General features: G+C 33.6%; 2 protein-coding genes across 2 annotated transcripts in view; both read left to right on the top strand.

Moving 5' to 3' along the window:
• LOC111058185 (protein artichoke) overlaps positions 1-27719 on the top strand; it is a 105383-nt gene that overhangs the window by 22625 nt on the left and 55039 nt on the right. The window lies entirely within an intron of this gene.
• Positions 110-11056, top strand: LOC120350448. Its single transcript, XM_039423842.1, has 2 exons — positions 110-379; positions 7888-11056. Exons 1-2 carry the CDS (start codon positions 319-321, stop codon positions 9873-9875), a joined length of 2049 nt encoding a protein of 682 aa, XP_039279776.1. The 5' UTR covers positions 110-318; the 3' UTR covers positions 9876-11056.

Below are 27719 nucleotides of genomic sequence, written 5' to 3'. Positions count from 1 at the left end.
AATTACTTTATTCGCATGGGCTACTTATAAAAGTTATTAAAAACACATTATAAAAACATAAAGTACCATTTATTTATTTTGTCCAGGAGTACATTCAAGCTCCAATGTAGTGGATATAAAGTAATGGATGTAAAGAGAGGACGAGAGGACGTGAGTTCTCTCTCTCCCTTCAGGAGAGGAACGCTCGTGGGAGTGGAGAGAGTTTTTTCATAAGTTTTCCTCAAGGGAGACTCAACAAATTATTCGCATTCTGACTGAGAATCCAGTAGTAGCAAGATCAAGTGTTTGTGTACGACTCTCCACCCCAAGCCCCGCCTCATGGACAGCGACCCAGCGAGGAGTGACCGTAGAGGTGCCATGTATTATTTCACACCAAGAGGTATCGTAAATAAATGAACTATTTAGCTTGCTTTCAAAAAAGTGTTTATTCCTTTTTCCAACATTCCGTAACCCGAGCGTCTCTCGAAGACACGGCCCATGTAGGGCCCATTACATTGGTGGCAGCGATTAGGATGTTGGAAATTGTTTAGTTGATTAAAACTTTATTTGAGAAAATTTTGATTATTAATCAGAGTTAGTAGAAAGTATTAAGATTGCATTAAAAAGTAAAATGGATTAACTTTGAAAAAAAAATGAATATAATTTCAATTATGAAATCAATGTTCTAATTCTCTCATTCATAGAATAATTTTTTTTGTATAGTTGAACTTGTAATCTTGTTTGTATTCTTGTTTGTATTTGTATTTATATTTGTGGACTTTGTATTTATAATGATTATTTGACTTCCGCTGTAAAAAAAAAAAAAAAAAAAAATTTCAATGTAGGTTATTATTAGAAATTTGAAAATGACGTCTGAGATATGTTCTAATGTAATCCGTATTTATAGGGCGCTTAGTGAGACTAATCGTAACACTTATAATTTTCTTATCGTTGCTAAAGAATGCAAAACAACCATCTATTACTATCGAGTTGTTCAGGGAGATACTGTTAGTGGGGAAGAACATATTTTGTCTGAAACTTTAACTAGTGCTGAAAAAGATACAATTGTTGATACATTAAAATACGATTTCACTAAAGAACCGAACACCACTGTGATAGCAACAGGAAAAGTCATTAGTCAGGGTATGGGAGCCAATGTATCGTATATTTGTACTTTGAGTCCAGAAGATAACGAAATAATTGAACCCGTATTTGATGTGAGATCAATGTTTCTTGGTTAAGGAAGGTAATTAAGTCAGTCCATGGGAAAGGAAAAATCGAAATTTGCTCGTAGTGAAATAGAAGATACTGTTGTAGAGGATAGTTATCGCCCGTTTGGAACTGACCCTTCATCTTTATCAATGTCGAAAACTTCTCGAACTAGTAGTCATACTCGGGAAATGTACATGAAAATAGGTACGAGAAAAGCCCATATTATCGCGTATTACGAACATGAAATCGAACCAAGTCCTGTAAGATCCGTTGGAGCAACCTCTTTGGTACCAGTAGAGGACACGGATAGTCTTAAATTAAACGTAAAGAAAGATAGTGACGGCTGTTGGAGTACCACTACTTCTCACCCACCCGTTGTAGGAACACAGGTTCTTCCTTTTGTACCTGTTTCAAGTAGTTATTCATTGTTTGCTCCAAGTACTTCAAGTGAAGTGACGTATGACGTCCCTACTCCTCGTACTAAACCATCAACTTCCGTCAGTACTAATGATAATTCTGGATACATAGCTATGAGCAGTATTAATAGTAGAATTAACCCCAAGTAAATGAATTGTACTGTTGTCATAAAATTTTTGCGTTTCACAAGTATTAATTATGTCTGATAGGAGCCGACGAGCAACTCCGACGTATTATTTACCGATAGGAGATCCAGACTCTCTGCTGGATGGGTGTGAGACAATCCTCCAATCGCTTGTGCAAAGGATAATCGAGGGTTATATAAACGGCTATACTGAATACAGTAGTGAACGAAGCGCAAGGCGAGTTCGTGTTACTAAAATTGAAATTCGTTTCAAATCATAAAATTTTGTAAGGGTTTTGTTGATATAGTTGATTTTATTAAATTCTTATTGAAATACCGTTTAATATTTCTTATAAAAAAAAAATTTTTATTCTTGTATTGAAAATTGAAAAAAAAACTATTGTCAGAATGGTTAATCCTGGGGACTCGTCGCAGGGAACAAACTCGTTAGCAGAGCAAACCAAAGTCGTGGTAGAACAGATAAAAAGACAATGTGACCCACCTAGTATGCCTATGACTGTGAAAGACTTTGCCTTGGCCAATGTGATTGAGCCATGGCACGGTGATTCGTCTAGAGTTTCTGTAGGAGATTTTCTTGCTCAAGTAGAGAATGTCGCGGCTTTAGGAAATTGGTCTGATTCTGATAAATTGAGAGTAATTTCATTAAAACTGAAAGGATCCGCCTTAACATTTTTCAAAACTAGTCCCACAGTAAATAAAGTGAACGTTTCATATGAGGAAGTTAGGGTTGCCCTAGTTGATCGTTTCTCTGAGAAAGTACCAGATCAGTACTATTATACCGTATTGCAAACAACCGTTCAAAGAAAAGGTGAGAGTCCTGAACAGTACGCTGATAGATTGAGAGCTATTTGCGATAAAACAATTCGAAAAACGGAGGATGCTGTAGTTCAAAAAGTATTGAACGAGGAATCCGAACGTAGACTATTGGCGGCTTATTTAGCAGGTCTCGAGGGGGAAATTGGTCAACAAGTACGTTTTCAGTTCCCAACGTCGATGGGACAAGCCGTTCGATTAGCAGTCACCATGTCTAACATCATAGGACAGGGTACAAACGGCGCTAAGAGAGTATTCGTAGCGAATACTAGGGGGAATCCTCAAACGTTCAAGGAAACGAGAACTTGTTTCAACTGTCATAAAGTCGGACACATATCAAAGGACTGTCGACTGAAAAAGAGAGATAATAAAACTAGTAAAAATAATTCTAACGAAAATCGAAACCGTGACCAGGCAACTCATTCACCTAGTAGAAATGATGGGGCTAAGAATGGAAATTACAACAACGTGGAATGCTACAATTGCGGGATCCGTGGTCACGTAGCTAAGACGTGCCGGAAACCGAAGGATTTTCGGAAGGGTTCGACAACGAACGCCCGGGGGTCGAACCAGTAGCTGAATTACGACCTAAATTAGTACCGAACGTAAGATGTTGCATGAGAAATGACGATGATGATGAGTTAAAGGTTATCGCTTATATTGGAGATAAGAGATATGAATTCTTGATTGATACGGGCGCGGCGATATCCATTTTGAAAGTTAGTAATAATAGACAAGTACTTGATGGGACGAATTTAAGCGTTCAGGGCGTAACTGGGCATAAGATAGTTATAGAGGGCTATAAATTATTTGATGTTGATATTGAAAATGTTGTCAGAAAATGTACATTATATATAGTTGAAAATTTGGCGATTCCATACGATGGAATTCTTGGTAGGGACAGTCTGAGAAAATTTAATGCAATTATTGACGTGGACGCAGGGCAGATGCTTATAGCTGGTAACAGACGTGTTCCAGTACTAGGTATCGTTTCTATGAAGAAGGACACTTCCGTTAAAAACCAAGACGACGGTGACCTGATCAATCACCAGTTGCCTGTAACAAGTGAACAAAGCGGAGAAGAGGTTGAGAAAACAGTAAATGCTGTCCGTCTAGTAGAAACTAATTCAGTAGGCCCGCGTAGTCATGTAGTAGTTGTGGGGAAAATCCAATTTGCGAAAAAAACCTGGCCAGGTGGTAATGGGATCGATGTGTTCATCCCAGGTGGTAACGGGATCGATGTGTTCATCCCAGGTGGTAACGGGATCGATGTGTTCATCCCAGGTGGTAACGGGATCGATGCGTTCGTCCCAGGTGAAAACGGGTGAGGTAAGTCCAACCCAAATAGATATGAGTTTGGAGGAGCCAACTCATGGTGAACCTACCGGTAGAAGGGGTTTGATAAATTCAATTACCCAGAGCGATATGAGTTTGATAAAAGCAGCTCAAATTCGAAGTTATCAGAAAGAACCTGATAAGTATGTATTCGTCTCTAGAGATAATGTTGAAGAAGAGACAGATTGTGAAAATGAGTTTAAAACGTTAGCACCGATATTCGAAGAACCGTGCAGACGACAATCGGCGGACTTTGAAAGTAGGGCTAATACTAGTGAAAAGGTAACCGAGTTAACTGATAATCCACGAGAGGTTGTCAAACTAGTGGATCAGTTGAAAGGTATAATTATCGAACCTGTACAAACAGGGATAACTGGGATAGCAGTTGCCCGAACAGTGAGCCCAATAGTATATAATAATAGTGACAGTAGAATAGCCCATGTGTATGTAAGAATTTCGAATTTCTCTAATGAAGAACTTAAAATTGCTAAGAATACTTGTATTGGTTTATGGGAATCTGATTTTGAAATTATGCCTAATGAAGAAACTGTACTATGTAATAATATTTTTGTACATAAGAAGAACGAGACAATTGATGAAGCTGATGATTTTGGTGATATTTGTGAAATGCCTACAATGGATAGCAGTGAGATCGAAGAAATTGTAAATCAAAAATTGAGTCACCTCGGTGAAGAGGAAAATAAGATAATAAGACCGGTATTAGAAAAATTTAGTCATTTATTCTACAATGATACTAAAGAATTAGGGTGTAAACTGAATGTTAAGCATCGGATTCACACTGGTGATGCACAACCTATCAAAAAAGCTCCTTATCGTATACCGGATAAATTGAAATCTGTCGTTAAAGAACAAGTAAAAGATATGCTAAAGAAAAACGTAATAGTAAACTCCGAGTCGCCTTGGAGTGCTCCTATAGTTATTGTAAAGAAGAAAAGTTCCGGAAACGAGCCTAGTTATCGATTTTGCGTTGATTTCCGTGACTTGAATTCTGTGAGCTGTGGAGATGCTTATCCGCTACCCCGGATAGACGATACTCTTGATAGTTTGGGTGGTAGTCAAATATTCACAACTATCGATCTCGCAAGTGGATATTGGCAAATACCTATGGATAAGAATGATGCACCCAAAACAGCATTCAGCTTACCGACAGGAGAGCATTATCAGTTCAACGTTTTACCGTTTGGTCTGAAAAACGCTCCTGCAACCATGCAACGACTTCTAGACAATCTATTAGTAGGATTAAAAGGCCAAGAAGCTTTAATTTATTTAGATGACATTATAATATTCTCTCAAACTATGGAACAGCACGCGCAACGTCTCAATAATGTTTTTCAAAAATTGGAATCAGCAAATCTTTTTATACAAGGCTGGAAATGTAAATTTGCTGAAAAACAAGTAAATTATTTAGGGCATGTTATTTCGGGAGAGGGTATCCGACCTGATCCTGATAAAATAAAAAGTGTGAAAAATTTTCAGAGGCCGGTTAATACAACCGACGTAAAATCGTTTTTGGGTTTAGCAGGGTATTATCGCCGACACATAGGAAATTTTGCAAATATAGCTCAACCATTAAATCAACTGCTAAAGAAAGATGTGAAATTTGTATGGGGAGAATCTCAAACTCAAGCTTTTAATTCATTGAAGAAATCATTGTGCGAGGCACCAGTTCTCAAGTACCCAGACTTTACTAAAACATTCATATTAAGTTGTGATGCATCCCAATCATGTATTGGGGCCGTTATATCTCAAGTTTGGGACAATATCGAGTGTCCAGTTGCCTATGCAAGTAGGACGCTGAATAAAGCCGAGAGAAATTACTCCACTACGGAGCGCGAATTGTTAGCATTAGTTTGGAGCACTAAACATTTCAGGTGTTATTTGTTTGGGCAGAAATTTATAGTAAAGACAGATCATGCTCCTTTAAAATGGCTGCTTAATTTAAAGGATCCAACTTCACGACTAGCCAGATGGGCTATTAGATTATCTGAATTTGAATTTGAAATACATTTCAAACCAGGTAAAAATCATGGAAACGCCGATGGATTAAGTCGATCTATTAAAGTAATCGATGTTTGTGATGAACCAATTATCGATAAGAAATTTCTGAAAATCGCTCAACGCAAAGATGAATTTTGTATACAAAAACTTCAAGATATTGAGGCAGGAAACGATATGGATGTCTATGTGATGGACGATGATAACGTACTATATAAACAAGATAATCATGACATGACCGGTAAACAATTAAAACTTGTAATCCCATTAGAAATAGTTGACACAGTAATTAAATTTCATCACGATACTAAATTTGCAGCTCATCAGGGAATACATAAAACGTATGATTTATTAAAATCCCTATATTTTTGGAAAGGTATGAAAAATGATGTTCAAAAATACATTCAAAACTGTAAATCATGTCAAGAACGTAAGTCAGATGGACATAGGAAAGTACCTTTAGTTATTTTTGATCCAGTCCATGAACCATTTGAATTAGTATCTTTGGATATAACAGGACCTCATCCTGTGAGTGATGACGGTAATAAATACATACTGACGTTTATGGATTATATGACTCGTTATTGCGAAGCTATACCGATAAAAGATCAAACCGCAGAAACTATAGCTAAAGAATTCATACGCAATATTGTTATCAGGCATGGAGTACCGAAAAAACTACTTACTGATTTAGGAAAGAATTTTATTTCAGACTTATTTAAAGGAACTTGTAATTTATTGGGTATTAGAAAATTAAATACAACCGGATATCGACCGGAAACTAATGGATTGATTGAAAAATGGCATAGAACTTTAAATGACATGTTATCTCATTTTGTTAAGCGGAACGGTAAAGATTGGGATACCTATTTGCCGTATGTAGTGATGGCTTATCGCAGTGTAAAACATAGTGTAACGGGTTATAGTCCTTATTATTTGTTACATGGTCGAGAGATGCGACTACCTTCCGAGGCATCTCTTGAACCTAATCTAAAAGTAACTGAAGAAATTAGTATTGATAATAGAGTTGGAGAACTACAAAAAAAGTTATCAGAGGCTTATAAGATTGCAAGTGAACGAACACAACAGATACGTCGTAAGAATAAATCCTATTATGACGTAGGTAAAAAGCATATAGAGTATCAAGAAGGTGATAAGGTAATGGTACATCAACCCTCTCGAAGGAGGGGCCTTCAACGTAAATTCGCAAAACAGTGGGTAGGACCCTACAAAATTATTGAAAAGAAAAATGAGTATAATTATTTGATAAAAATTGGAAACAAGGCTGTCATGTTTCATGCGAATCGGTTGAAACGTAGTTTCAATCGTAATCGAAATAGCACTTCCCGGAAACCCCTTACTCAAGAGCCAACTGATTCCACTCTATTGGAGAGTGATTATGCCAACGCGCTGGTAGACCACACAGGAAATCACTGGGTATGGCAGAATGATATTCCAGCAAGTGATACTGATAATTCAAACAATGACATCAATGAGCTTGAAAATGCGATTTCATCGCCTAGTAACCTAGAACCGATATCTGAAAATGATGTGAGAAATGACGACACTAACCAAGTCGAAACCGGAAATTTTATGGAGGTCACAAATGAGCACGAGTTATCACGTCCGCAACGCGAAAGGCGATTGCCTACTCATTTGAAGGACTATGTAGTAAATATGTAATAAAGAATTATCAAGTTAGAAATATGTGAAAGGGGAAAACACATACGTTTCACAATATTGTTTTATTTCTTGTTTTATTCAGGAAACTATATTTATAGGACAGTAGAAATTTTTCTTGTTAGAAATACTTTTATCCACTTAGGCTTTAAGAAAATGTATATATGTGTATCCGATATACACATGCATATTCATGTTATATTTAAGGAAGCAATTTATGAAATTCAATTATAAATCAATTATGTAGTTAATAGATATGTGAGGAAATCTTTCTTTCTCTTTTGTTTTAGGCATCTTTTTATTCATCATTCTGATGATTGGAAGAGGACATGCGAACCTACCGTGTAATGAAAGTCATTGTTTTCTAAAAACCGGGTTGGTTTTCATGAAAGAAGATGACATTCTTATCACTGGGGATAAGTGGACCGTTGTTGTTAACATTCACGTACAAGAATATCACTCAGTAATTTCATCCGCTAGAGATGCGATTCAGATGTTAGAAAAAGAGGTTGAAAAAGAGGTTACAACAGAAGATATGTTAATGTATGTTCGTTCATCGGAAATTAATAGAATTCGACGTATTGTTGATCTTCTCAGTAGTGAGATTGCGTCTTTTGAATTGATGTTACCTAAAGACTCGACGGAATTGATTGACCGTAGACGAAAGAAGCGCGGATTAATCAATGTAGGGGGAGATTTATTGAAAGTATTATTCGGAACATTAAGTGATGACGATTTAGTTAGAATCAATCATAAAATATCTCAACTCGGGGACCAATCTCAGACGATAACCCATCTTGTGGAGGATCAAGTAACTGTTGTAAAAACTATAGATCAGGAAGTTTGTAACCATGGAATAATTCTTAATGAGACTCTTGATTTATTAGATGTAATTTTACAGCAAGGAAGTCAAATGAATCGTACTATTAGAAGTGAATTAGAAATTATTGAACAGGCATTAGGCCAAACACATTCTGTGAATTCTTTAATGAGAGAATTGGAAATAACTTTGTTGCAAGTTCAAAAAGAGCTTCTTGAACTTAGACAGTCACTGGAGGATACAACTGCTGGTAAACTCAGTTCACTATTGTTACCACCTCAAAATTTGTCAGTTATTTTACAACAAGTTGTGAATAAATTGCCAACTGGATTATCTCTTTTAACGACAACTGACATTGATCAAATTTACGAATACTACCATATCATTACAGTACACGCTGCATCCACCTCTAATACAATTAGATTGTTCCTAGAAATCCCTCTAAAATCTCCTAACCGATATTTCACCTTATATTCCGTAAAACCTCTTCCTTTTCTAGACACTGAAAGCAATCAATTTTTCGTCATCAAAGTGAAAGAAGACTTTTTAGCAGTTTCACACGATGGACAGCGCCACGTTCCTATGACACATAGTGACGTAGGCAAGTGCAGCGGTGAACTATATACATTGTGCCCGCCGAACTTACCAGTGTTATTGAACTCTAATAGCTGCGTTTTCCAACTGTTTGTGGGAAACGAGCAGATGGTACAAAAATTTTGCGAAAAATATTTAGTGTCAGAACATTTTGAGCCAGTACTATACAGAATCCCAGAGACTAATGATTGGTTATACAGTGTTAGTAAGCCAATCAGAATTGTTCGCGAATGTTCGTTAAATGAACCTCACACGAAGTCTGAAATCCTTGTGGGTGTTGGTATCATGAACAATGTACAAAACTGTTTCGTCCACTCAGAAAAATTTAGTCTACTACCTTCAACAACAGGTGTATCGAAAGTTACGGTGAACCGAACTAATATCATATTCAGTCCAGTGATACTAGATATATTCGATCTAGGAGAAAGATCGCTCATTCATGAACTGTTCATCAAAGAAAATCATTCCGACCTACATCGAGAACGTTTGTATGTTCTACGGCAGCGGCTTGCTATGCCTGCCCCTGGGATTTCCATCAATCAGCTCATCCATGAGGCGAGGAAGGTGGAGAGTCATGGCCGTAAGCTACAAGCTGAGCTTCACAGTGAAGAGTCCAGCTCCGTTGCCAAGTCGGTGGCCGTAGCCTTTGCTGTGACTGCAACCTGCATCATAGTATTTTGCGTAGTGACTGGTGTCACTCGACGCTCCTTCTACAATTACCTGCTGGCGAGAGGACGTCGTGCCGATTCCCCAGACGATGGCCTGCCCCTGAGCGAAGTGACGCTCCCTACACCGACAACAACCGAGGCACCGGTACCAGAGGTGGCGATCCGCTTTGCCAAGCCTGGCAAGGTTGCCGGCTAGGTGGCAATCTAAGTGTTCCAGCCTGGAGTGTATTGTGTAGTGTGTGCTCTTCATCTGCTTGCTAATATTGAACTATTAATTTTTTTTATATTATGCTTATATTGGACTTATTTTATTGGACCCATATTTCAGTTATTATTGGTGTTTTTCTTATTATTGTGTTTGTCTAATCATTTTTCTTTGCATGTTATTTTCAGCCTATCTTACTTATGACAAAAGTGTTAGTGCAAAAAGACATTCTATAGACTTTCGTAAATTGTGCACTATGAAAGCCTTTTGGACTTTAGTTGTTTTGTTGAATTTTCTAAATTGTAACGTTTTCATTGATGTAAACATAATCACTACTTAACTTTTTTTTTTATGGAGATTTGGTTTCTTTGTCATTGTTTCATTGCTATTTTATTTGATTGTTTTTATTCATTCATGATTTTATTACATAAAAAAAAAAATGTCTTTAACGTAACGTTTTATCTTTTGTAACGTAATCGTTTATTGCTTATTTGCCTTTTGTTCACGTACATATTTCGTACTATGTTTCTTTGTATTTTTGCTATTATTATTGTATTGCTATTATGATTATTTTTGAAACGGCACCTCACCCTGTGTATTCCACGCATCAAAATTCAGAAATACTTTAGTAAATTCCGAAACTTTACACATCAGTTGGTTGGAATTTGGGTTTGTAAAGTCACTTCAGGTTCGGTCGCATCCCATTTTTGGAACCCCTTTGTCTACATTTGGATTAGACCCTCTGTCTAGTCTTGTACCTTTATTAGTACATTCATTTTTCTCGTTAGTGTTTTTTCTCTAAATGTTGATGTACCAAATGTCTAGTACCCGATTCGCTTTTGGTTTAGGGTACTTGACATTTTTTTTCATGGGGGGGTGTAATGTAGTGGATATAAAGTAATGGATGTAAAGAGAGGACGAGAGGACGTGAGTTCTCTCTCTCCCTTCAGGAGAGGAACGCTCGTGGGAGTGGAGAGAGTTTTTTTCATAAGTTTTCCTCAAAGGAGACTCAACAAATTGTTCGCATTCTGACTGAGAATCCAGTAGTAGCAAGATCAAGTGTTGGTGTACGACTCTCCACCCCAAGCCCCGCCTCATGGACAGCGACCCAGCGAGGAGTGACCGTAGAGGTGCCATGTATTATTTCACACCAAGAGGTATCGTAAATAAATGAACTATTTAGCTTGCTTTGAAAAAATTATACAACCAAGAAATAAAGCTTATATGAAGGATTAATATGTACATAAATCAATAGTTTTTCATAAGTAATAGTTTTTAAGTCATAGTTTTTCAATAGTAATTAATCATAAGTCAATAGTTTTGTTATATTAATTATTCATTACAACTTGAAGATGGCTAAAATAAGCTGAAACCGGTCGATCTTTTAAAATATTCTAAATATATTTTACATAATAAAGGGTACTTTATGTTTTTATGAGTTTTTAATAAATTATTCAAAATTGTATTTTGAGAAGTATAATTATCAGGCTTTGGGCAAAGGGGTACAATTTTTTTGCATTAATTTTCATAATCTTGTACTTCGAATTATTTTGCAATAGCCTAGAGTTGATTAAATTTTTGAAGAGTAACAATATTATGCATTTTTTCAAGGCATATAACTTACATTTTGAATGTAGAAGACCAACTCTAAAACTTTTTGGATTAAATAAAATAAATAATTATATGTTTTTTTCTATAATACTAGCCTATACTATACAATTCTTCTGTATGAGCGTGTGCTTTGTAGCAAATAAAACAATTTTATCTATTTAATGATTTTTTTTTTATTTTCGTCATACCAGTATGTAATCAATAACTTTCCGAGCTATCATGTTCTTATTTGGATAAATCGAATAATAATAGATAATTACATACTATAATAGTTATAATAGATTTTAATAGTAGTCAGTGATATTCAAGTCAATAATGTGTATTCTTGTGAGTATATAAGAATGCCACATTGAATTATGCAGCCTTTTTGAATAAACAGGTGAATATAACAATATGTACTTTATTTTTTAGGCCTGTGATTACCAATGTAATTTATTCTTCATAAAAAAAGGTGGCAACCTTGATTACTGTATCAAATCACAAAAATTACAAACAAGAAACAACCAACTCATTCCAAAAACCGTTAAACCAAACAGCCACCACCGCCACCGCGTGCCACCGCGTCATCCTACTATCGATAAACCCAAAATGTTGATAAAATATTATAAATAGGATCAATAATTAATCATTATTGATTATTAATAATTATATATTTCCAAACATCATTTACATCTTTGTTTGAAAATGCGTTATTCAAATTACATAGGTAATTTAAATAATTAAAAGTGAAATACAATCCTGATTTCTACATTTTTTAATGCATTAAAATCAGTTCACCCCGGAAAAAAAGTTAGAATTAGTTTGATATATTGATTGTTAGAACTTTGATATTTCCTTTTCATCAATAGATGCTCATTGACTGTATTTACCATGATGTCTATTTGTTTGTACCGTATTTACTTCTATTGATATCCATATACATTTATTGATATCACTAAACGTTCAGTGATACCAATAGATTTTCATTGACTGTATTCACCATTATTTCTATTGATATCCATGAACACCTATTGAAATCACTAACCGTACAGTGATAGCAATAGACGTTCATTGACTATATTTACCGTTACATGCTACCAATTTATCCTAATAGGTTGGACAGCATTCACCTATCACTTAAGGAAAGTCATCGGTTCCTAATAAGCTTATATCTTGATATATCATGAATGGATCTAATGCTTATGAATAAGAAATCCAGTTCAGAGCAAAATTAAATTATAATTTTCATAATACTTAGGCAATTTACAACAAAATTTACTGAACAAAACAATTTGACACTTAAACATAGAATCTTACAAGCTAAAATACTAATCTCTTCATATTGAATTCATTTGTTTGGCTACAGACTTCAAAATTACACACACATTCTTCTTAGAAATTACACACAGACTTTAAAATTACATTCAACACACATTTAGAAAATTTCACATAAACAGACAATTTTTAACAGGACAAAAACAATTCTATTTCAGCCAGCAGCCATTTTTCCTGAGAGCAAAAATGACTTGCTTTCTTAAAAGACACACCTTAAAAACGTCATCAATGCCAACCTCACTAATAAAGAAAACAACTCTATAAATTTCATTGATTATACTCAATAAAACTTTATTTTTAAAGTTATTTTAAATTGAATTAACCTTTATATTGTTTAGAATTATCTGTTTATTCAGAAATAGAACTTTGTTAAAGTGATTCAGTGGAAAGTTCAACATTAGTATATATGATAAATTCCTGTGAAAAGTTTAGTCCGTATATTGATTACACCAATATTCGCTATCAAGTTTTATTAATATTTTGAATATCAAAATGAAGATTCAATTTTAATTTATAAAAATTGTAATATCACAAATACCCCCCTCTCGACATAAAAAAATTTACTGTTTGAGAATTTAAAAAAAATTAACATTACATTGTAACAAATAATGGAAATTGTTGAAATTAGATTTGAGAACAGGAACAATTTTTTTACACAAACATTACATGTCAACTTATAATAAATTGAAAATTATTATAAAAATTCATCAATAGCATTAGTTATTGTCACAATATCCTTCTTTTTAAGGAACTAAAATTGACAAATAAATTATAGGAAAATCAAATTATAGGAAATAGAAATATTTCTATCATGAGAAGCTGTTGTAAACCAATACAAGCCTAGCTAATATAACTACTGCTATTATCTCACCTTATGTTTATAATGTTTCACTATGTATCTTATCTTGTATGTCATTTATGTATAATAATGAATTTATTGTGCACTCTTATTCATATAAAATTATTGTTATGAATAGGAATTATTAGAAAACTAACCTCATTCAGTTAACATGTTTTTAAAATATGTCAAAGGGGCACAGCCTCATAAATTATTTACCTGTCAATAAGACGAGAAGAATGTTCTTTATTTTTCATATTTGAATTTATAAAATATCTTAAAGATGTTGAATTAGAAAATATTGAAAGACAACATGCAATAAAATGAATAAATTAAAGTTGTGTTTACTCACCGGTATATAGAAGTTGAATTGTGGTTATAAGCAGACATTCACCTGTCAAGCGCTTATGTTTGTACCGTTATTATCAAAATTAGCCTCCCTTGCTATTGCTTTATTTTCTACCGTAGAATTAAAATTTATTTATTGCAATTATTTTTTATTTCCTTGCACTTCACATCACTGTATCACATGGCTTGTGCCAATGTTATCATAGGTCAGTGATTCTTGTAATCACCACGTGAATGTGATGTCTGATAAGGGAGAAGCTAGCTTCATACGGTATGTTTTAGTGATAAGAGGTTCGACTTTTGTTTGTATTAAAAAATATCCCTGTTTCAAATTTATGTAAATTACTGTTTTTGAATCACTACATCTGGGAACTACTTTCTTTATTTGCAAACGTCATTGTGACGAAAGCCATTTTGAATTAAATCAACCTATCAGAAGCCCGGATAATGATTCAAGGGTGTATGAACTTGAGTATTTTCAAGAATAACCACTTCCCAGATGATCATCTAGCGGTAAACAACCATGGTTGAATGTTCCCTGTTTAATTGTTTTAAATGTTAGAGTAAATGTCCAAAAATAACTGTAAATCAGCACCAAATACCGTCTCTTATATATTTTTGATTAATTACGGAGTGAAGTGAAATATTATAAAAAAATTAAGACGTCACCGAACTTAGCCCCCGACACCCTGCCTGTGCCACAACGTGAGCGATCCATATCTGAGGTCCAGTCAATTTTCATCCAAAGACATCGAGTGAGTAATTTCATTTCATCATTTTGTATTGGGCCCAATGCACAGTGCAGTGCATCGATAAAATATAACAAAGCGCTAATGACGAATTATTTGAAACTGAGAGTTTCCGACAATACATGAAATTTGTATAATTGTAATCTCATTCCTTGCTTTCCACGCCAGCCCCCTGAATCTCAGTCGCTCAAGGCTAGTAATTAACTTATTTTTCAAATATTATCAAATCTCTCCAATTCAATATCTGGACTTTGTTCAAATATTCTGCTAAAAACTTTAAATATAGTAACCTTCCAAATTATCATCACAGTGTTGAATGTGTTGTACACATTAGACTGTGATTTTTTGTATAAAGTGTGGATTTTTTGTGTGCATTATATTTGCAGTTTATTATCAACTTATAGCAATTCATTTTATCCCGTGTTTGGCAAACTCACAAGGTATAGTTATAAGACGAGCAAAGGCCTCCCTGAACTATATTCTTGGCTGTGGGAGTCAGCCGGAAGTGTTGAGCTTATTGATATATTCGCATACGCCACGTTACACCACATTCCATCATTTGTGATTGGATATTATCTTTATATATTTTTTGAGTTCTATGAAGACGGTGTAATCGAGTTGAAAGGAGAGAATAACTACCTCCCAGACCGATTACTCCGGACTCATTCCACTCTTTCTTTGTATTGGCCTTCCTGCTCCCGGGCGGAGGTGAACCTAAAACAACGTGGAGATCATTACAAGAGGTAACCACCCAGGAAGCCCATTACATTATATATTTCCAAACTATATTTGAAAGTATAGAATATCAAAATTATTTTTTGATTCAGCTTTATAATATTCAAGGAAATTATCACAACAGAAAATGTAATATATTTAAAGAATAATTATTGAAATTTTACATAAGTTTAATGGATAGAAAATTTAAATGTTATTGCATAAAAATTTAGTATGTTGAACAGAATTTTTTAAATGAATTGATGAATTGTTACATTTAATTTTCACATAAAATTGCAATAAATTAAAAAATGTCCATTTCTTTCATTGTTGATGCAGTTGATTTTTTATCGATGCAAATTTTGAAAACAGTCCATTTCTTTCACTGTTGACATGGTTGATTTTTTATCGATGCAAATTTTGAAAACAGTCCGTTAAGGCACTCAGTATGAATTTCAGTTAAGTGTGACTCCAGTGCTGAGCTGATCTGGATACGCATAGACATCTATTAGTATAGCCTCATGCTTCTAGTCGACTGATGCATGCCAAGCTTGATACAGGTGACATATGTTAGCATTGCCTCATGCTTGTAGTAGATGGGTGCATGTCAAGCTCACTCAAAGTCACGTAAATTGTGTATCATACATACAGTGTACATTTCAGGCTTGAAATGACAATGTAACTTGTTTTTTGGAAAAGAGATAGACGCTGCATACAGGATCAACTTAGGTAAGGATTAACTTAGGTAGGGTTTGATTTTTTGATATTTTCAGCTTTCAAGGTTTAGAGTTCAGCATACAGGATTAATTTAGGTGAGGATTTTTTTTTTGTTTTGAATCAGTTTCTTTCATGATACAGTGACTGTTATTTTAGTTTGAAGTTGCAAACTTGAACATGGATGGCAATCACCTCCAGGTAATGTAGTAGTGCAGAAGCTTGAGTTGCGTAGTCAGCAATAGGCGTAGTCATTGGCATCGACATTGGCATAGGCATTGGCGTAGCATTGGCGTCGGCAATCCATTAATGAGTCACACCAGTTCGAAAATCACCCAAATGTTCTTAACACTCTTCATGGCATTCACTTGTTGTAGATTTCGAGATTCACGTGATAATTATTTTGAAGTTAACGTCCATGCTGTACGTGTTATTTTAATATGCTTATAAACTAAAAATAAAATTTTGATTAGGCTACCAATACAATCTAATGCACATAAACGTTATTTACAAGTATGTAATCAGTATGAAAATGAAATTTATTGTTAACATCTTATTATACAGTCAGCAATACATAAGTTGTGAAATTTCTTTAAATTTAATAGAGACATCAATTTCAAGAATTTCAATAAAGTATTTTATAATTTCATTTCCATTTATTCACTGTTCAAATAATAAAATTTAATCTATTCTTAAAAATTTAGAACATAATCAAATACATGTTACATAAATGTCATAACACCCTGTATCATTATCGAAATTGCTGTGGAATTTAGTCTTAGAAAAGAGTGGACTGTATAAATAGGAGAGAATAAATCAAATTCTGAAATAAGAGAAACAAATGTGTCTTGATTGATTTGACACGCGACTGAAACTCCACATGAGTGCAAGAACCGTTGTGCATTCAAAAACCTGTGCACTGGAATGAATGCAAAACAGTTTTAGGTAACTCAGTATTAAAACTAATCATTAACATGTAGGCTAAGGTGAAATGCCAAATGAAAAAGTAGGTTAGTAAAATACAAAACTTTAATCAGCATTAAAGAATGTCAAAAAACACATGAACGACATAAGATTGAATACATGAAGTAAATTTGAAAACAGTATTAATGCTTCTAGAAAGAACAGAGTTAATAAAAATAGTACCTAATCTGAATGCAAGAATTAATAACAATTTGAAATAGTAATAATTTGGATTTTAATTATCAATGAGTGATAGTAAAAGGTTATGAATATAATAGCAATGCACATAGAAAATAATCTATCTGGTATCAAAAAATGGAATAATGTAATGGCTACTAAACAAACGTTTATAGAATACCAGAGTCTATAATAAGAAGTCTTCAGTTTAAACATAGGATTGTTATATCTAACAACAAATAACACCTAGGAAATTTGAGATGTAAATATGTTGAATTGCAAAGCTTCAACATTTGAACTGGTTTGATACTAACAAAGAAAACAAGTAGGTTGAAATTAACCATAAGGTTATATGAATAACAGTAGTCTATACTGAAATAGCCTAATTGCAAATGCAGAGACTAAGCTTTAGCAATAATCAAAGAATAATAAAAAGGAATCAAAAGGATTGATAATTGCAATGTTCACAGAACATTCATGAATTGCATACAAAACTGACAAACAAGTCTCAAAAGCAGTTTGACTTATCAAATAACTCAAAGATAAAGTGAGGTTGAATATGAACAACCATGAATTCCTAACCTGAAAGATTAAAACAATAGATTAGGGCAGTATAAAAATACAAAGTAGATGATACAAAAATACTTAGCTGCGGAACATAAATGCAAGAACCAAGGTCCCGGTTTGGTCTAGGGCCTTCAAGGACAGCGCGAGCATCCAATAGCTCGAATAGGGCCAAGTCAAGGTCCCGGTTTGGTCTAGGGCCTTCGAAAACAGCATGAACTTCCAATAGCTCGAATGGACACATCAGAAGAGAAACAAGATTCCAACTTGTTTGAAATGCGGATGAAACAGCAGCCACTTGTAGAGGAAGAGTTTTCAATTGATATTTCTAAGAATATATTTCCTGAGTCTTGGAAATATTCAGTTGCAATGTTTGTAAAATGCGATTTACAATTGAGAGTCACTTTAAACAATGATATGGGCAATATATCACAATAAGTATCAATAGAATGAATGATGGGTAAACTTTCAGTCCCAAAATTTCAAATAAAGAATTACTAAACAAGGTTAGCACTCGATGTAAAACAAGAGTCTGCAATATGTGAAACAAATTTAAACTTGTAGGTAGACGCGGTGACACACGCAAGCAGCCATTTTGAGAATGACGTAATGGAAATAAAATAGTATGTAAAATTGGAACAAGTGTTCAAGTCTTGAAAAACAAAAAATAGCTCCACAGAACCAGTCGAGAATGTCCAACAATTGAAATAAACAAACAGGGCGAGGTGAAAACTATTTTCACGAGAGATGAGAGTTCAAGTTGTAACTTACATATATTATGTTAGATGCATACACACACACAGAGTCTCTGAACACGTTGACAAATTAGAAATGAAATATCACATGAACTGAATGTCCGAATTCCAAAGTTGATGGCTCCAAAGAACCGAAAAAATGTCTCCAACAAATAAAACAAGTAAAACAGGGCGAGGTGAAACTATTTTCACGAAAGATGAGAGTTCAAGTTGTAACTTATACACACAAGAGAGTTCACGAGCACATTGACAAATTAGAATTGAAATAGTAAATGAACTACTTATGCGAAGTTGATGGCTCCAAAGAACCGAAAAAATGTCTCCAACAAATAAAACAAGTAAAACAGGGCGAGGTGAAGCTATTTTCACGAATAAAGTAGAAATAAATGGAGACACACACGAAGTTGCTGATAGAAGCCAAGCGATGAGCAGCGAAGGACAGGAAATATGTAGCAAGCAGGTGCTACCTTGATCAAGAAATCACCAATAAAAAATGATCTATAAAAAGATGCAAAAAAATATCTGGAAGCCAAACAACAAATTGACAAATACAATAATAAAATGACAAAGGCTTCAGAACATATCCAAAAACTAGAACAACGATAAATAAAATGTGCAATGGGAATGCACGGTATCAAGTCAGCAGTGGACCACTAGCGCTCCAGCTGCAAAGATACAAACTAAACTACTGTGCAGAGAAACATGACAATACAAATCAAAAATATCAATAAAAGAGATTGTTTGAAGATGGGGAATAGTTTTAACAATTGCAAAAAAATCAAATCATCACAACAAAATCATTTTTAATACATACTTCAATATATTCATACAGTTGGTCTTCCACGAAAATCATTTCATAATACAATATATCTGCATTTCATTATCATTCAATATAACATTTCAAATATAGTATTTCACATTTATGATTTATCATTCAGGGTTTCAAAGTTATTTATGTAGACAAATTTATTAATTTCCATATTAATTTTGTTCAAATGATTTATAAAAAGCAAATTATTAAATTTTTTGTGTAGTTGAGAAGTTGATATTGTGGTAATTATTCATATTGAATGAAAAAGACTAAGAAATTGTCAAAAAACCACTGATTTATTGATAATTAGAAAGACCAGTTTTGGTTATTACACCATTGTCAATCTCTGATAAACTAAAACTAAATACAAGAGCAGCAGAATTTATACTAGTAGCTAAGTACTGCTATTGGTCGAGGGCATGAATGCCTGCCATTGGCCTAGCTAGACAGTCTCCTCCCACTCAACGGTGTGACAAAATGGTGGCTTGAGCAACAGAATCGCCATGATAATAAAATTTACTTTCAGTACAAAATAAGAACCAAGAAAACAAGTGTGAAAGATAATAAAACAAATATGTAAATGGAAAAACTATTGACTAATGTATGCTTACAATTTTATGATAAAACTAAATTCATAGTGTTGTATTGGTTGAAACGAATCTGGTCATTTGAACTATACTGGGAATTTTCCTTAATTACTCTTGTTATTTCTAAATTCTCTAGAATATTCAAAGATCTGCCTTTGTTATTAACATGCAGAAACTCAACATTCTCCTTAACTGTGAACTTGTGATTATTTGTTATCAAATGTTCTGCAAAGTCAGATTCCCCATTTTGTTTATTCCAATCTCTGATGTGTTCTTTAATTCTAGTTTTGAAACTTCTACCAGTCTGACCCACATAACAAGCATTACAATCATCACATTTAAGTTTGTACACTCCGCTTTTATCCCAAATATCAATTTTGTCTTTACTCCAGCTGAATAGACTATTAAAAATCGGTTTGGTCTTGAAAGCAACATGAAATCCATTCCTCTTCAATTCCCTACCTATCTTATCAGATACAAGGCCTAAATATGGGATTGCTGTCCAAGTCTTCTCCTCACAGTTTGAGCCTACAAAGCTAGAATTGATTGGAATTTGTCTATTAATTTTACTCAATAATCTGTCCACCATACTTTCTTCATACCCATTTGTGACAGCTATCTGTTTAATTTTAGTGATCTCAATATCAAAATCATGATGGCTCATAGGTATTGTTGGTGCTCTATAGACCATGCTATTGAAAGCAGCATGTTTGTGAGAAATAGAATGACAAGAATGAAGAGGAATGATAACATCAGTATGGGTTGGTTTTCTGAAAATAGAAAACTTGTGGAAACCAGTGCTATGATCTATTCTTAAATCTAGAAAATTCAATACACAATCCTGTTCTACCTCTACAGTGAATTTTATACTCTGATGTAATCCATTCAGATAGGGAATAAAATTGTCTAGTTGTCTGTTACTTCCTTTCCATAAGCAAATAATATCATCAACATATCGAAACCAGTAAACAATTTTATCTTTGAAATGACTATTTTCAATGATTCTACTTTCTAACTTATCCATAAATAATTCAGCTAGGAGTGGTGAGAGGGGTGACCCCATTGCCAACCCCTCTCTTTCTTCAAAAAATCTATTGTTAAATTTGAAATAATTATGCTGAGTACATAACTTCATCAATCTTATCAGTTCTTCTCTGAGTATATGATCATTTATAGAGGCTTTCATTATTTCCTCAGCTCTTTCAAGACTTCCCCCACCGGAATGTTAATGAATAAATTAGTAACATCAAACGACACAAGTTTATAAGATGATAGAACAGGAATATGCTTTATATTGTTGATCAACTCCAATGAATTTTTAATACTAAACTTCGGTTGAAAACCTGTTAATGACCGAAAGGTGCTATTCAGTTTGTGAGCTAATTTAGAACAGGGGGAGTAACAAAAGATACCACTGGTTTTATAGGAACATTAGTTTTGTGTAATTTAGGTTGACCGAAAAGTCTAGGTGGATATGGATACATAACTGTTAGTTACTTATTAGTTTCTTTCTTATTAAATAATTTGGTGGTGGTAGTCAACTTATTTCTAATCAAGCTACCGGTATTGATTTTGGTGGTGGTATTGGAGTTAATCTCAATAGAATTGTTATCTGCAATGAAATGGTTTACCTTACTTAGATATTTGTCCTTATCCATTATTACTGTAGTGCATCCTTTTGTCAGCTTTCAAAATCATCAGATCATTGGTTTTCATCTTCTTCTTTAAATTCTTCATGATGTCTGCCGTTTTTGTGATCTCTGGTCGAAGTTCCCTTGTCTTTTCTTGAAGAATTATGTCAGCACATCTGTTAGTTGGTATTTTGTTTTTTGAGGCTTCCCAATTGCTATCAATGCTGCATGCTAGTCGTTCAAGTTGTTGGTTATCCAAATAGCTATGACTATACTGTATCTGTTACCTCGTCCTAGTAATTCTGTCTCTGAGGATGAAAATTGGACTTGTGAGAAATTAGCTACCCTATCAGCAAACTTGTGTTGATGTTGAATGATAGGCCTATTATTTAGTGTCGGATGTTGATCTTTTAGAAGTTTCTGCAGTTTTTTGTTTTGAGTGACTGTTTCTCACTCAATCTCCTAAAATGTTGTTCCCTAAATTTGTTGTCTAGGAAATCCCACTCAGCCTTGTGTAGTTTGCTTGCCAGTTGTATGTAGAGAATATAAATGTAGAAAGATAAGCTATCCCTTATTTTATACCAGTGACTGATCTCCTTCTTAATCCAAAATTTCTGGGCGGTTTTTATGCTCTTCTGTGCAATAGTAGAAGTGTTGTTGGTTGCTATTGCCATATACTTTGGTATAACTTTCAGGTTCAAGCATTGTCTATTGAAGAAAATGTTCCTTTCTGCTACTCCATACTTGAGTTTCAATTTAAAATATAACTTCACCTGTTCAGCTTGACTTGCTAGTTTCACTTTTTGTGTAGTTGAGAAGTTGATATTGTGGTAATTATTCATATTGAGTGAAAAAGACTAAGAAATTGTCAAAAAACCACTGATTTATTGATAATTAGAAAGACCGGTTTCGGTTATTACACCATTGTCAATCTCTGATAAACTAAAACTAAATACAAGAGCAGCAGAATCTATACTAGTAGGTGAGTACTGCTATTGGTCGAGGGCATGAACGTCTCACATTGGCCTAGCTAGACAGTCTCCTCCCACTCAACGGTGTGACAAAATGGCGGCTTAAGCAACAGAATCGCCATGATAATAAAATTTACTTTCAGTACAAAATAAGAACCAAGAAAACAAGTGTGAAAGATAATAAAACAAATATGTAAATGGAAAAAAACACTGATTTATTGATAATTAGAAAGACCGGTTTTGGTTATTACACCATATTGTCAATTTCTGATAGACTAAAGCTAAATACAAGAGCAGCAGAATTTATACTAGTAGGTGAGTACTGCTATTAGTCGAGGGCATGAACGCCTTCCATTTTATTTATTTGAGTAATTAAGGAAAACTCCCAGTATAGTCTAAATGACCAGATTTATTTCAACCAATACAACACTACAAATTTAGTTTTATCATAAAATTGTAAGCATACATTAGTCAATAGTTTTTCCATTTACATATTTGTTTTATTATCTTTCACACTTGTTTTCTTGGTTCTTATTTTGTAATGAAAGTAAATTTTATTATCATGGCGATTCTGTTGCTTAAGTCGCCATTTTGTCACACCGGTGAGTGGGAGGAGACTGTCTAGCTAGGCCAATGGCAGGCGTTCATGCCCTCGACCAATAGCAGTACTCACCCACTCACCCACAGAAAACAAGTGTGAAAGATAATAAAACAAATATGTAAATGGAAAAACTATTGACTAATGTATGCTTACAAATTTATGATAAAACTAAATTCGTAGTGTTGTATTGGTTGAAATGCATGAATATCTGGTCATTTAAACTATATTGGGAATTTTCCTTAATTACTCTTGTTATTCACTTTTTGTGTAGTTGAGAAGTTGATATTGTCGTAATTATTCATATTGAATGAAAAAGACTAAGAAATTGTCAAAAAACACACTGATTTATTGATAATTAGAAAGACCGGTCTCGGTTATTACACCATTGTCAATCTCTGATAAACTAAAACTAAATACAAGAGCAGCAGAATCTATACTAGTAGGTGAGTACTGCTATTGGTCGAGGGCATGAACGTCTCACATTGGCCTAGCTAGACAGTCTCCTCCCACTCAACGGTGTGACAAAATGGCGGCTTAAGCAACAGAATCGCCATGATAATAAAATTTACTTTCAGTACAAAATAAGAACCAAGAAAACAAGTGTGAAAGATAATAAAACAAATATGTAAATGGAAAAAAACACTGATTTATTGATAATTAGAAAGACCGGTTTTGGTTATTACACCATTGTCAATCTCTGATAGACTAAAGCTAAATACAAGAGCAGCAGAATTTATACTAGTAGGTGAGTACTGCTATTAGTCGAGGGCATGAACGCCTTCCATTTTATTTATTTGAGTAATTAAGGAAAACTCCCAGTATAGTCTAAATGACCAGATTTATTTCAACCAATACAACACTACAAATTTAGTTTTATCATAAAATTGTAAGCATACATTAGTCAATAGTTTTTCCATTTACATATTTGTTTTATTATCTTTCACACTTGTTTTCTTGGTTCTTATTTTGTAATGAAAGTAAATTTTATTATCATGGTGATTCTGTTGCTTAAGTCGCCATTTTGTCACACCGGTGAGTGGGAGGAGACTGTCTAGCTAGGCCAATGGCAGGCGTTCATGCCCTCGACCAATAGCAGTACTCACCCACTAGTATAAATTCTGCTGCTCTTGTATTTAGTTTTAGTTAATATTCCAATGATAACCTCTGTTCCCTGACTATAATTATCGGACATTATCCAAGTGTTTATTATCATAGATCTGATTTCGATTGCTTTCATTGTATACACATACAAACGGTTTGATTTTCTGCTCCATAAAGTTCGAAAGTAAAAGCATGAGTTATTTAGTTTTAGTTTATCAGAGATTGACAATGGTGTAATAACCGAAACCAGTGTTTCTAATTATCAATAAATCAGTGGTTTTTTGACAATATCTTGGTGTTTCTCATTCAAATTATTTGATATTATTAATCATCGTTTGTTGGATACTATAGTTTATTTCGACTTTCCAATATCTTAAACACAAACTACATTTCATGACAAAACTTTACTACCAATTAATTATTAAACAAGAAATCATCCAAAACATCAATAATATTTCGCTTCAATGGCAATCAACATTATCAATCATTATTTTGCATCCATGGCAATCAACATAATTAATCATTATTCTGCATCTATGGCAATCAACACAAGTAATCAACACAAAAAATATTATCTCATTACTGCCTCTCTAAGTCATAACCTTGTTATTCCTTCTTTAGGCAATAATGGTTTTCCATCTCAAAAACAATCATAGTCTATACCAGCAAAATACTAATCATCAAACCTCACTAAAAATTCTACATACAGTCATACACCCCAGCATCCATTTCAAAAGATAATTAATCATATCAAAGTTTATAAAGACAAACAGTTTTAAAATTTAGAAAAAGACATCAATTGCAAAAACTTTAGAGGAAATTTAAACTTTAACTCATTTCAATTAATAACACGACAAAACTTTCACATTCAATAAAATCATCATTATTCAAATTGACTTTCATTTATCTTGAAAATGTCATATTTATGGCAACACAATTCATTAATACTTTCATAATTTGAAGTTTTTATTATTATAACAAAAGAATTTATACATCAGATTACATTTCAAAATTTTCTAGATGGAACCATTCATTTTTCAAATAATTTATGAATTTGAAGACTGTATAATAGCTACAAACCATTTCAGGATTACAATACTACAATACAAAGAAGAATAAGATGGATAATGGGTAAATAAGTTTCCTAAAACAATATACACATGAAATTGATACACTTCATATGAGTTATACATGATGAAAAAATATATCTCAAGCACACAATATTATTTACACTACAATGGATAGATTTTAGAAAAGTTAAGTTTCATCAACAATTAAAGATTGGGAAAATAAGCTACAATTTCAACTTCTAATATTTTTTCAGAAGCATACAAATTTAAATTCACAAATTCAAATGACTATGGACAAGATTGGTTAAGATATGCATAATAGAAGAAATTTACTGAATAGCCTAACTTACTACACAAAGACAGGAAAGAATTGAAATTTGAAAAGATTTAGAGCCAAGAAAATAGGCTACAGGAAAGAAAAAAGATACAATTATGGACTCTTACCATACATAGGTTAATAGTTAGTATTTACGGTCATTGCTTTTCTGAATCCCGGCATGACACAGGATTTCTAATCATAACATAGTGCCGGGGAATACCCTTTCATCATGTGATTCACTTTCATCATATCAGTAAACAACTTGAAACAACCTTGGAATACCTTCACATCAATGGTAACTTTGTGCTTTGTTTTCTTCAGGAACTTAATTTTATTCATGGGTTTATTTGTTTCAACAAAGCCATTTTGCTTACAAAAGTCAGTCATGTTCACTAGATAATGCTTTGCATACACCTTTTCAATTTTTAGTTGAAAGTTGAATTCATCAACTTGATACAAAACAAGATTCATTTTGTTTACATTGTTCCTAACCTCTACAGAAACCTGTCTCATGTAAACATTCATTTTATTTGCTGTTTTCCTAACATTCAATTTGGCAATATGGTACTACTTTCTTCACTGTTGACTTTCAATAAAGACAACTCCCTACCCACTACTTCACTCAATTCTACTATCTCACTAGGACTTACTTTTTCAATGACAGTAACTAGGCCTACATTATCTGAAACTTGAAATAATTGATATTGTATCTTAACACTTCTACTATCATCCTGCTTCAATTTGCTTTCATCTTCATGATTATCAATCAATGTTTCATGAGTACCGGTATCTTTTAATAGAAGGTCTATACTAACCTGCTCTAGTCTAATGCTAGCAAATTCTTGCTTCATCTCATCAAACCTAACATTTTGATCTTGTTTCAGATTGTCAATCTTAGCATTTTGTTCATCAAACCTGGCATCTTGTCTGTCAAACTTAGCATTTAGCTCCTCAAACTTTTGTGTTAAAACGCTATAAGATTCAGATCATTTTTAATGTTTGCCATTCTGTAATATGCACTGATATCTTATTAAAACTTGATGATATATTAAACTGAACTAGACTACCTATTAAACTAAACTGATATATTAAAACTTGACCACTCCAGAACTGACCTCCCATTCAGCAGCATACCATTCATAACCTATCAAGACATCAGCCTACACATAATTTCTATAACCAGGGATTTCATGGTGTACCATTTGGAACATATTTATTTTGAAATTTGTGTCCCACACCAGGGCATACCATTTTACATGCTACCGCAATTTATCCTAATAGGTTGGACAGCATTCACCTATCACTTAAGGAAAGTCATCGGTTCCTATTAAGCTTATATCTTGATATATCATGAATGGATCTAATGCTTATGAATAAGAAATCCAGTTTAGAGCAAAATTAAATTATAATTTTCATAATACTTGGGCAATTTACAATAAAATTTACTGAAAAAAACCATTTGACACTTGAACATAGAATCTTACAAGCTAAAATACTTATCTCTTCATATTGAATTCATTTGTTTGGCTACAGACTCCAAAATTACACGATACATTCAAGACACATTTAGAAAATGATAAAATTATTAAGATCTCAAATAAAAACATTTTAAATTTCACATAAACAGACAATTTTTAACAGGACAAAAACGATTCTATTTCAGCCAGCAGCCATTTTTCCTGAGAGCAAAAATGACTTGCTTTCTTAAAAGACACACCTTAAAAACGTCATCAATGCCAACCTCACTAATAAAGAAAACAACTCTACAAATTTCATTTATTATACTCAATAAAACTTTATTTTCAAAGTTATTTTAAATTCAATTAACCTTTATATTGTTTAGAATTATCTGTTTATTCAGAAATAGAGCTTTGTTACAGTGATTCAGTGGAAAGTTCAACACTAGTATATGATAAATTCCCTGTGAAAAGTTTAGTCCGTATATCAATTACACCAATATTTGCTATCAAGTTTTTTTAATATTTTGTTTATTGAAA

The sequence above is a fragment of the Nilaparvata lugens genome, chromosome 3 (genome assembly GCF_014356525.2).
Source record: "Nilaparvata lugens isolate BPH chromosome 3, ASM1435652v1, whole genome shotgun sequence".
Classification (NCBI taxonomy): Eukaryota; Metazoa; Arthropoda; class Insecta; order Hemiptera; family Delphacidae; genus Nilaparvata; species Nilaparvata lugens.
The sequence above is the reverse complement of the archived record's forward strand: the minus strand, read 5'-3'. Positions and strand labels throughout refer to the sequence as shown.

Coding starts and splice junctions, on each gene's coding strand:
- LOC120350448 (XM_039423842.1), top strand. CDS start 319: ATGGACAGCGACCCAGCGAGGAGTGACCGTAGAGGTGCCATGTATTAT. Junction 380..7,887: donor GTATTATTTCACACCAAGAG/GTATCGTAAATA, acceptor CTTTTGTTTTAG/GCATCTTTTTATTCATCATT.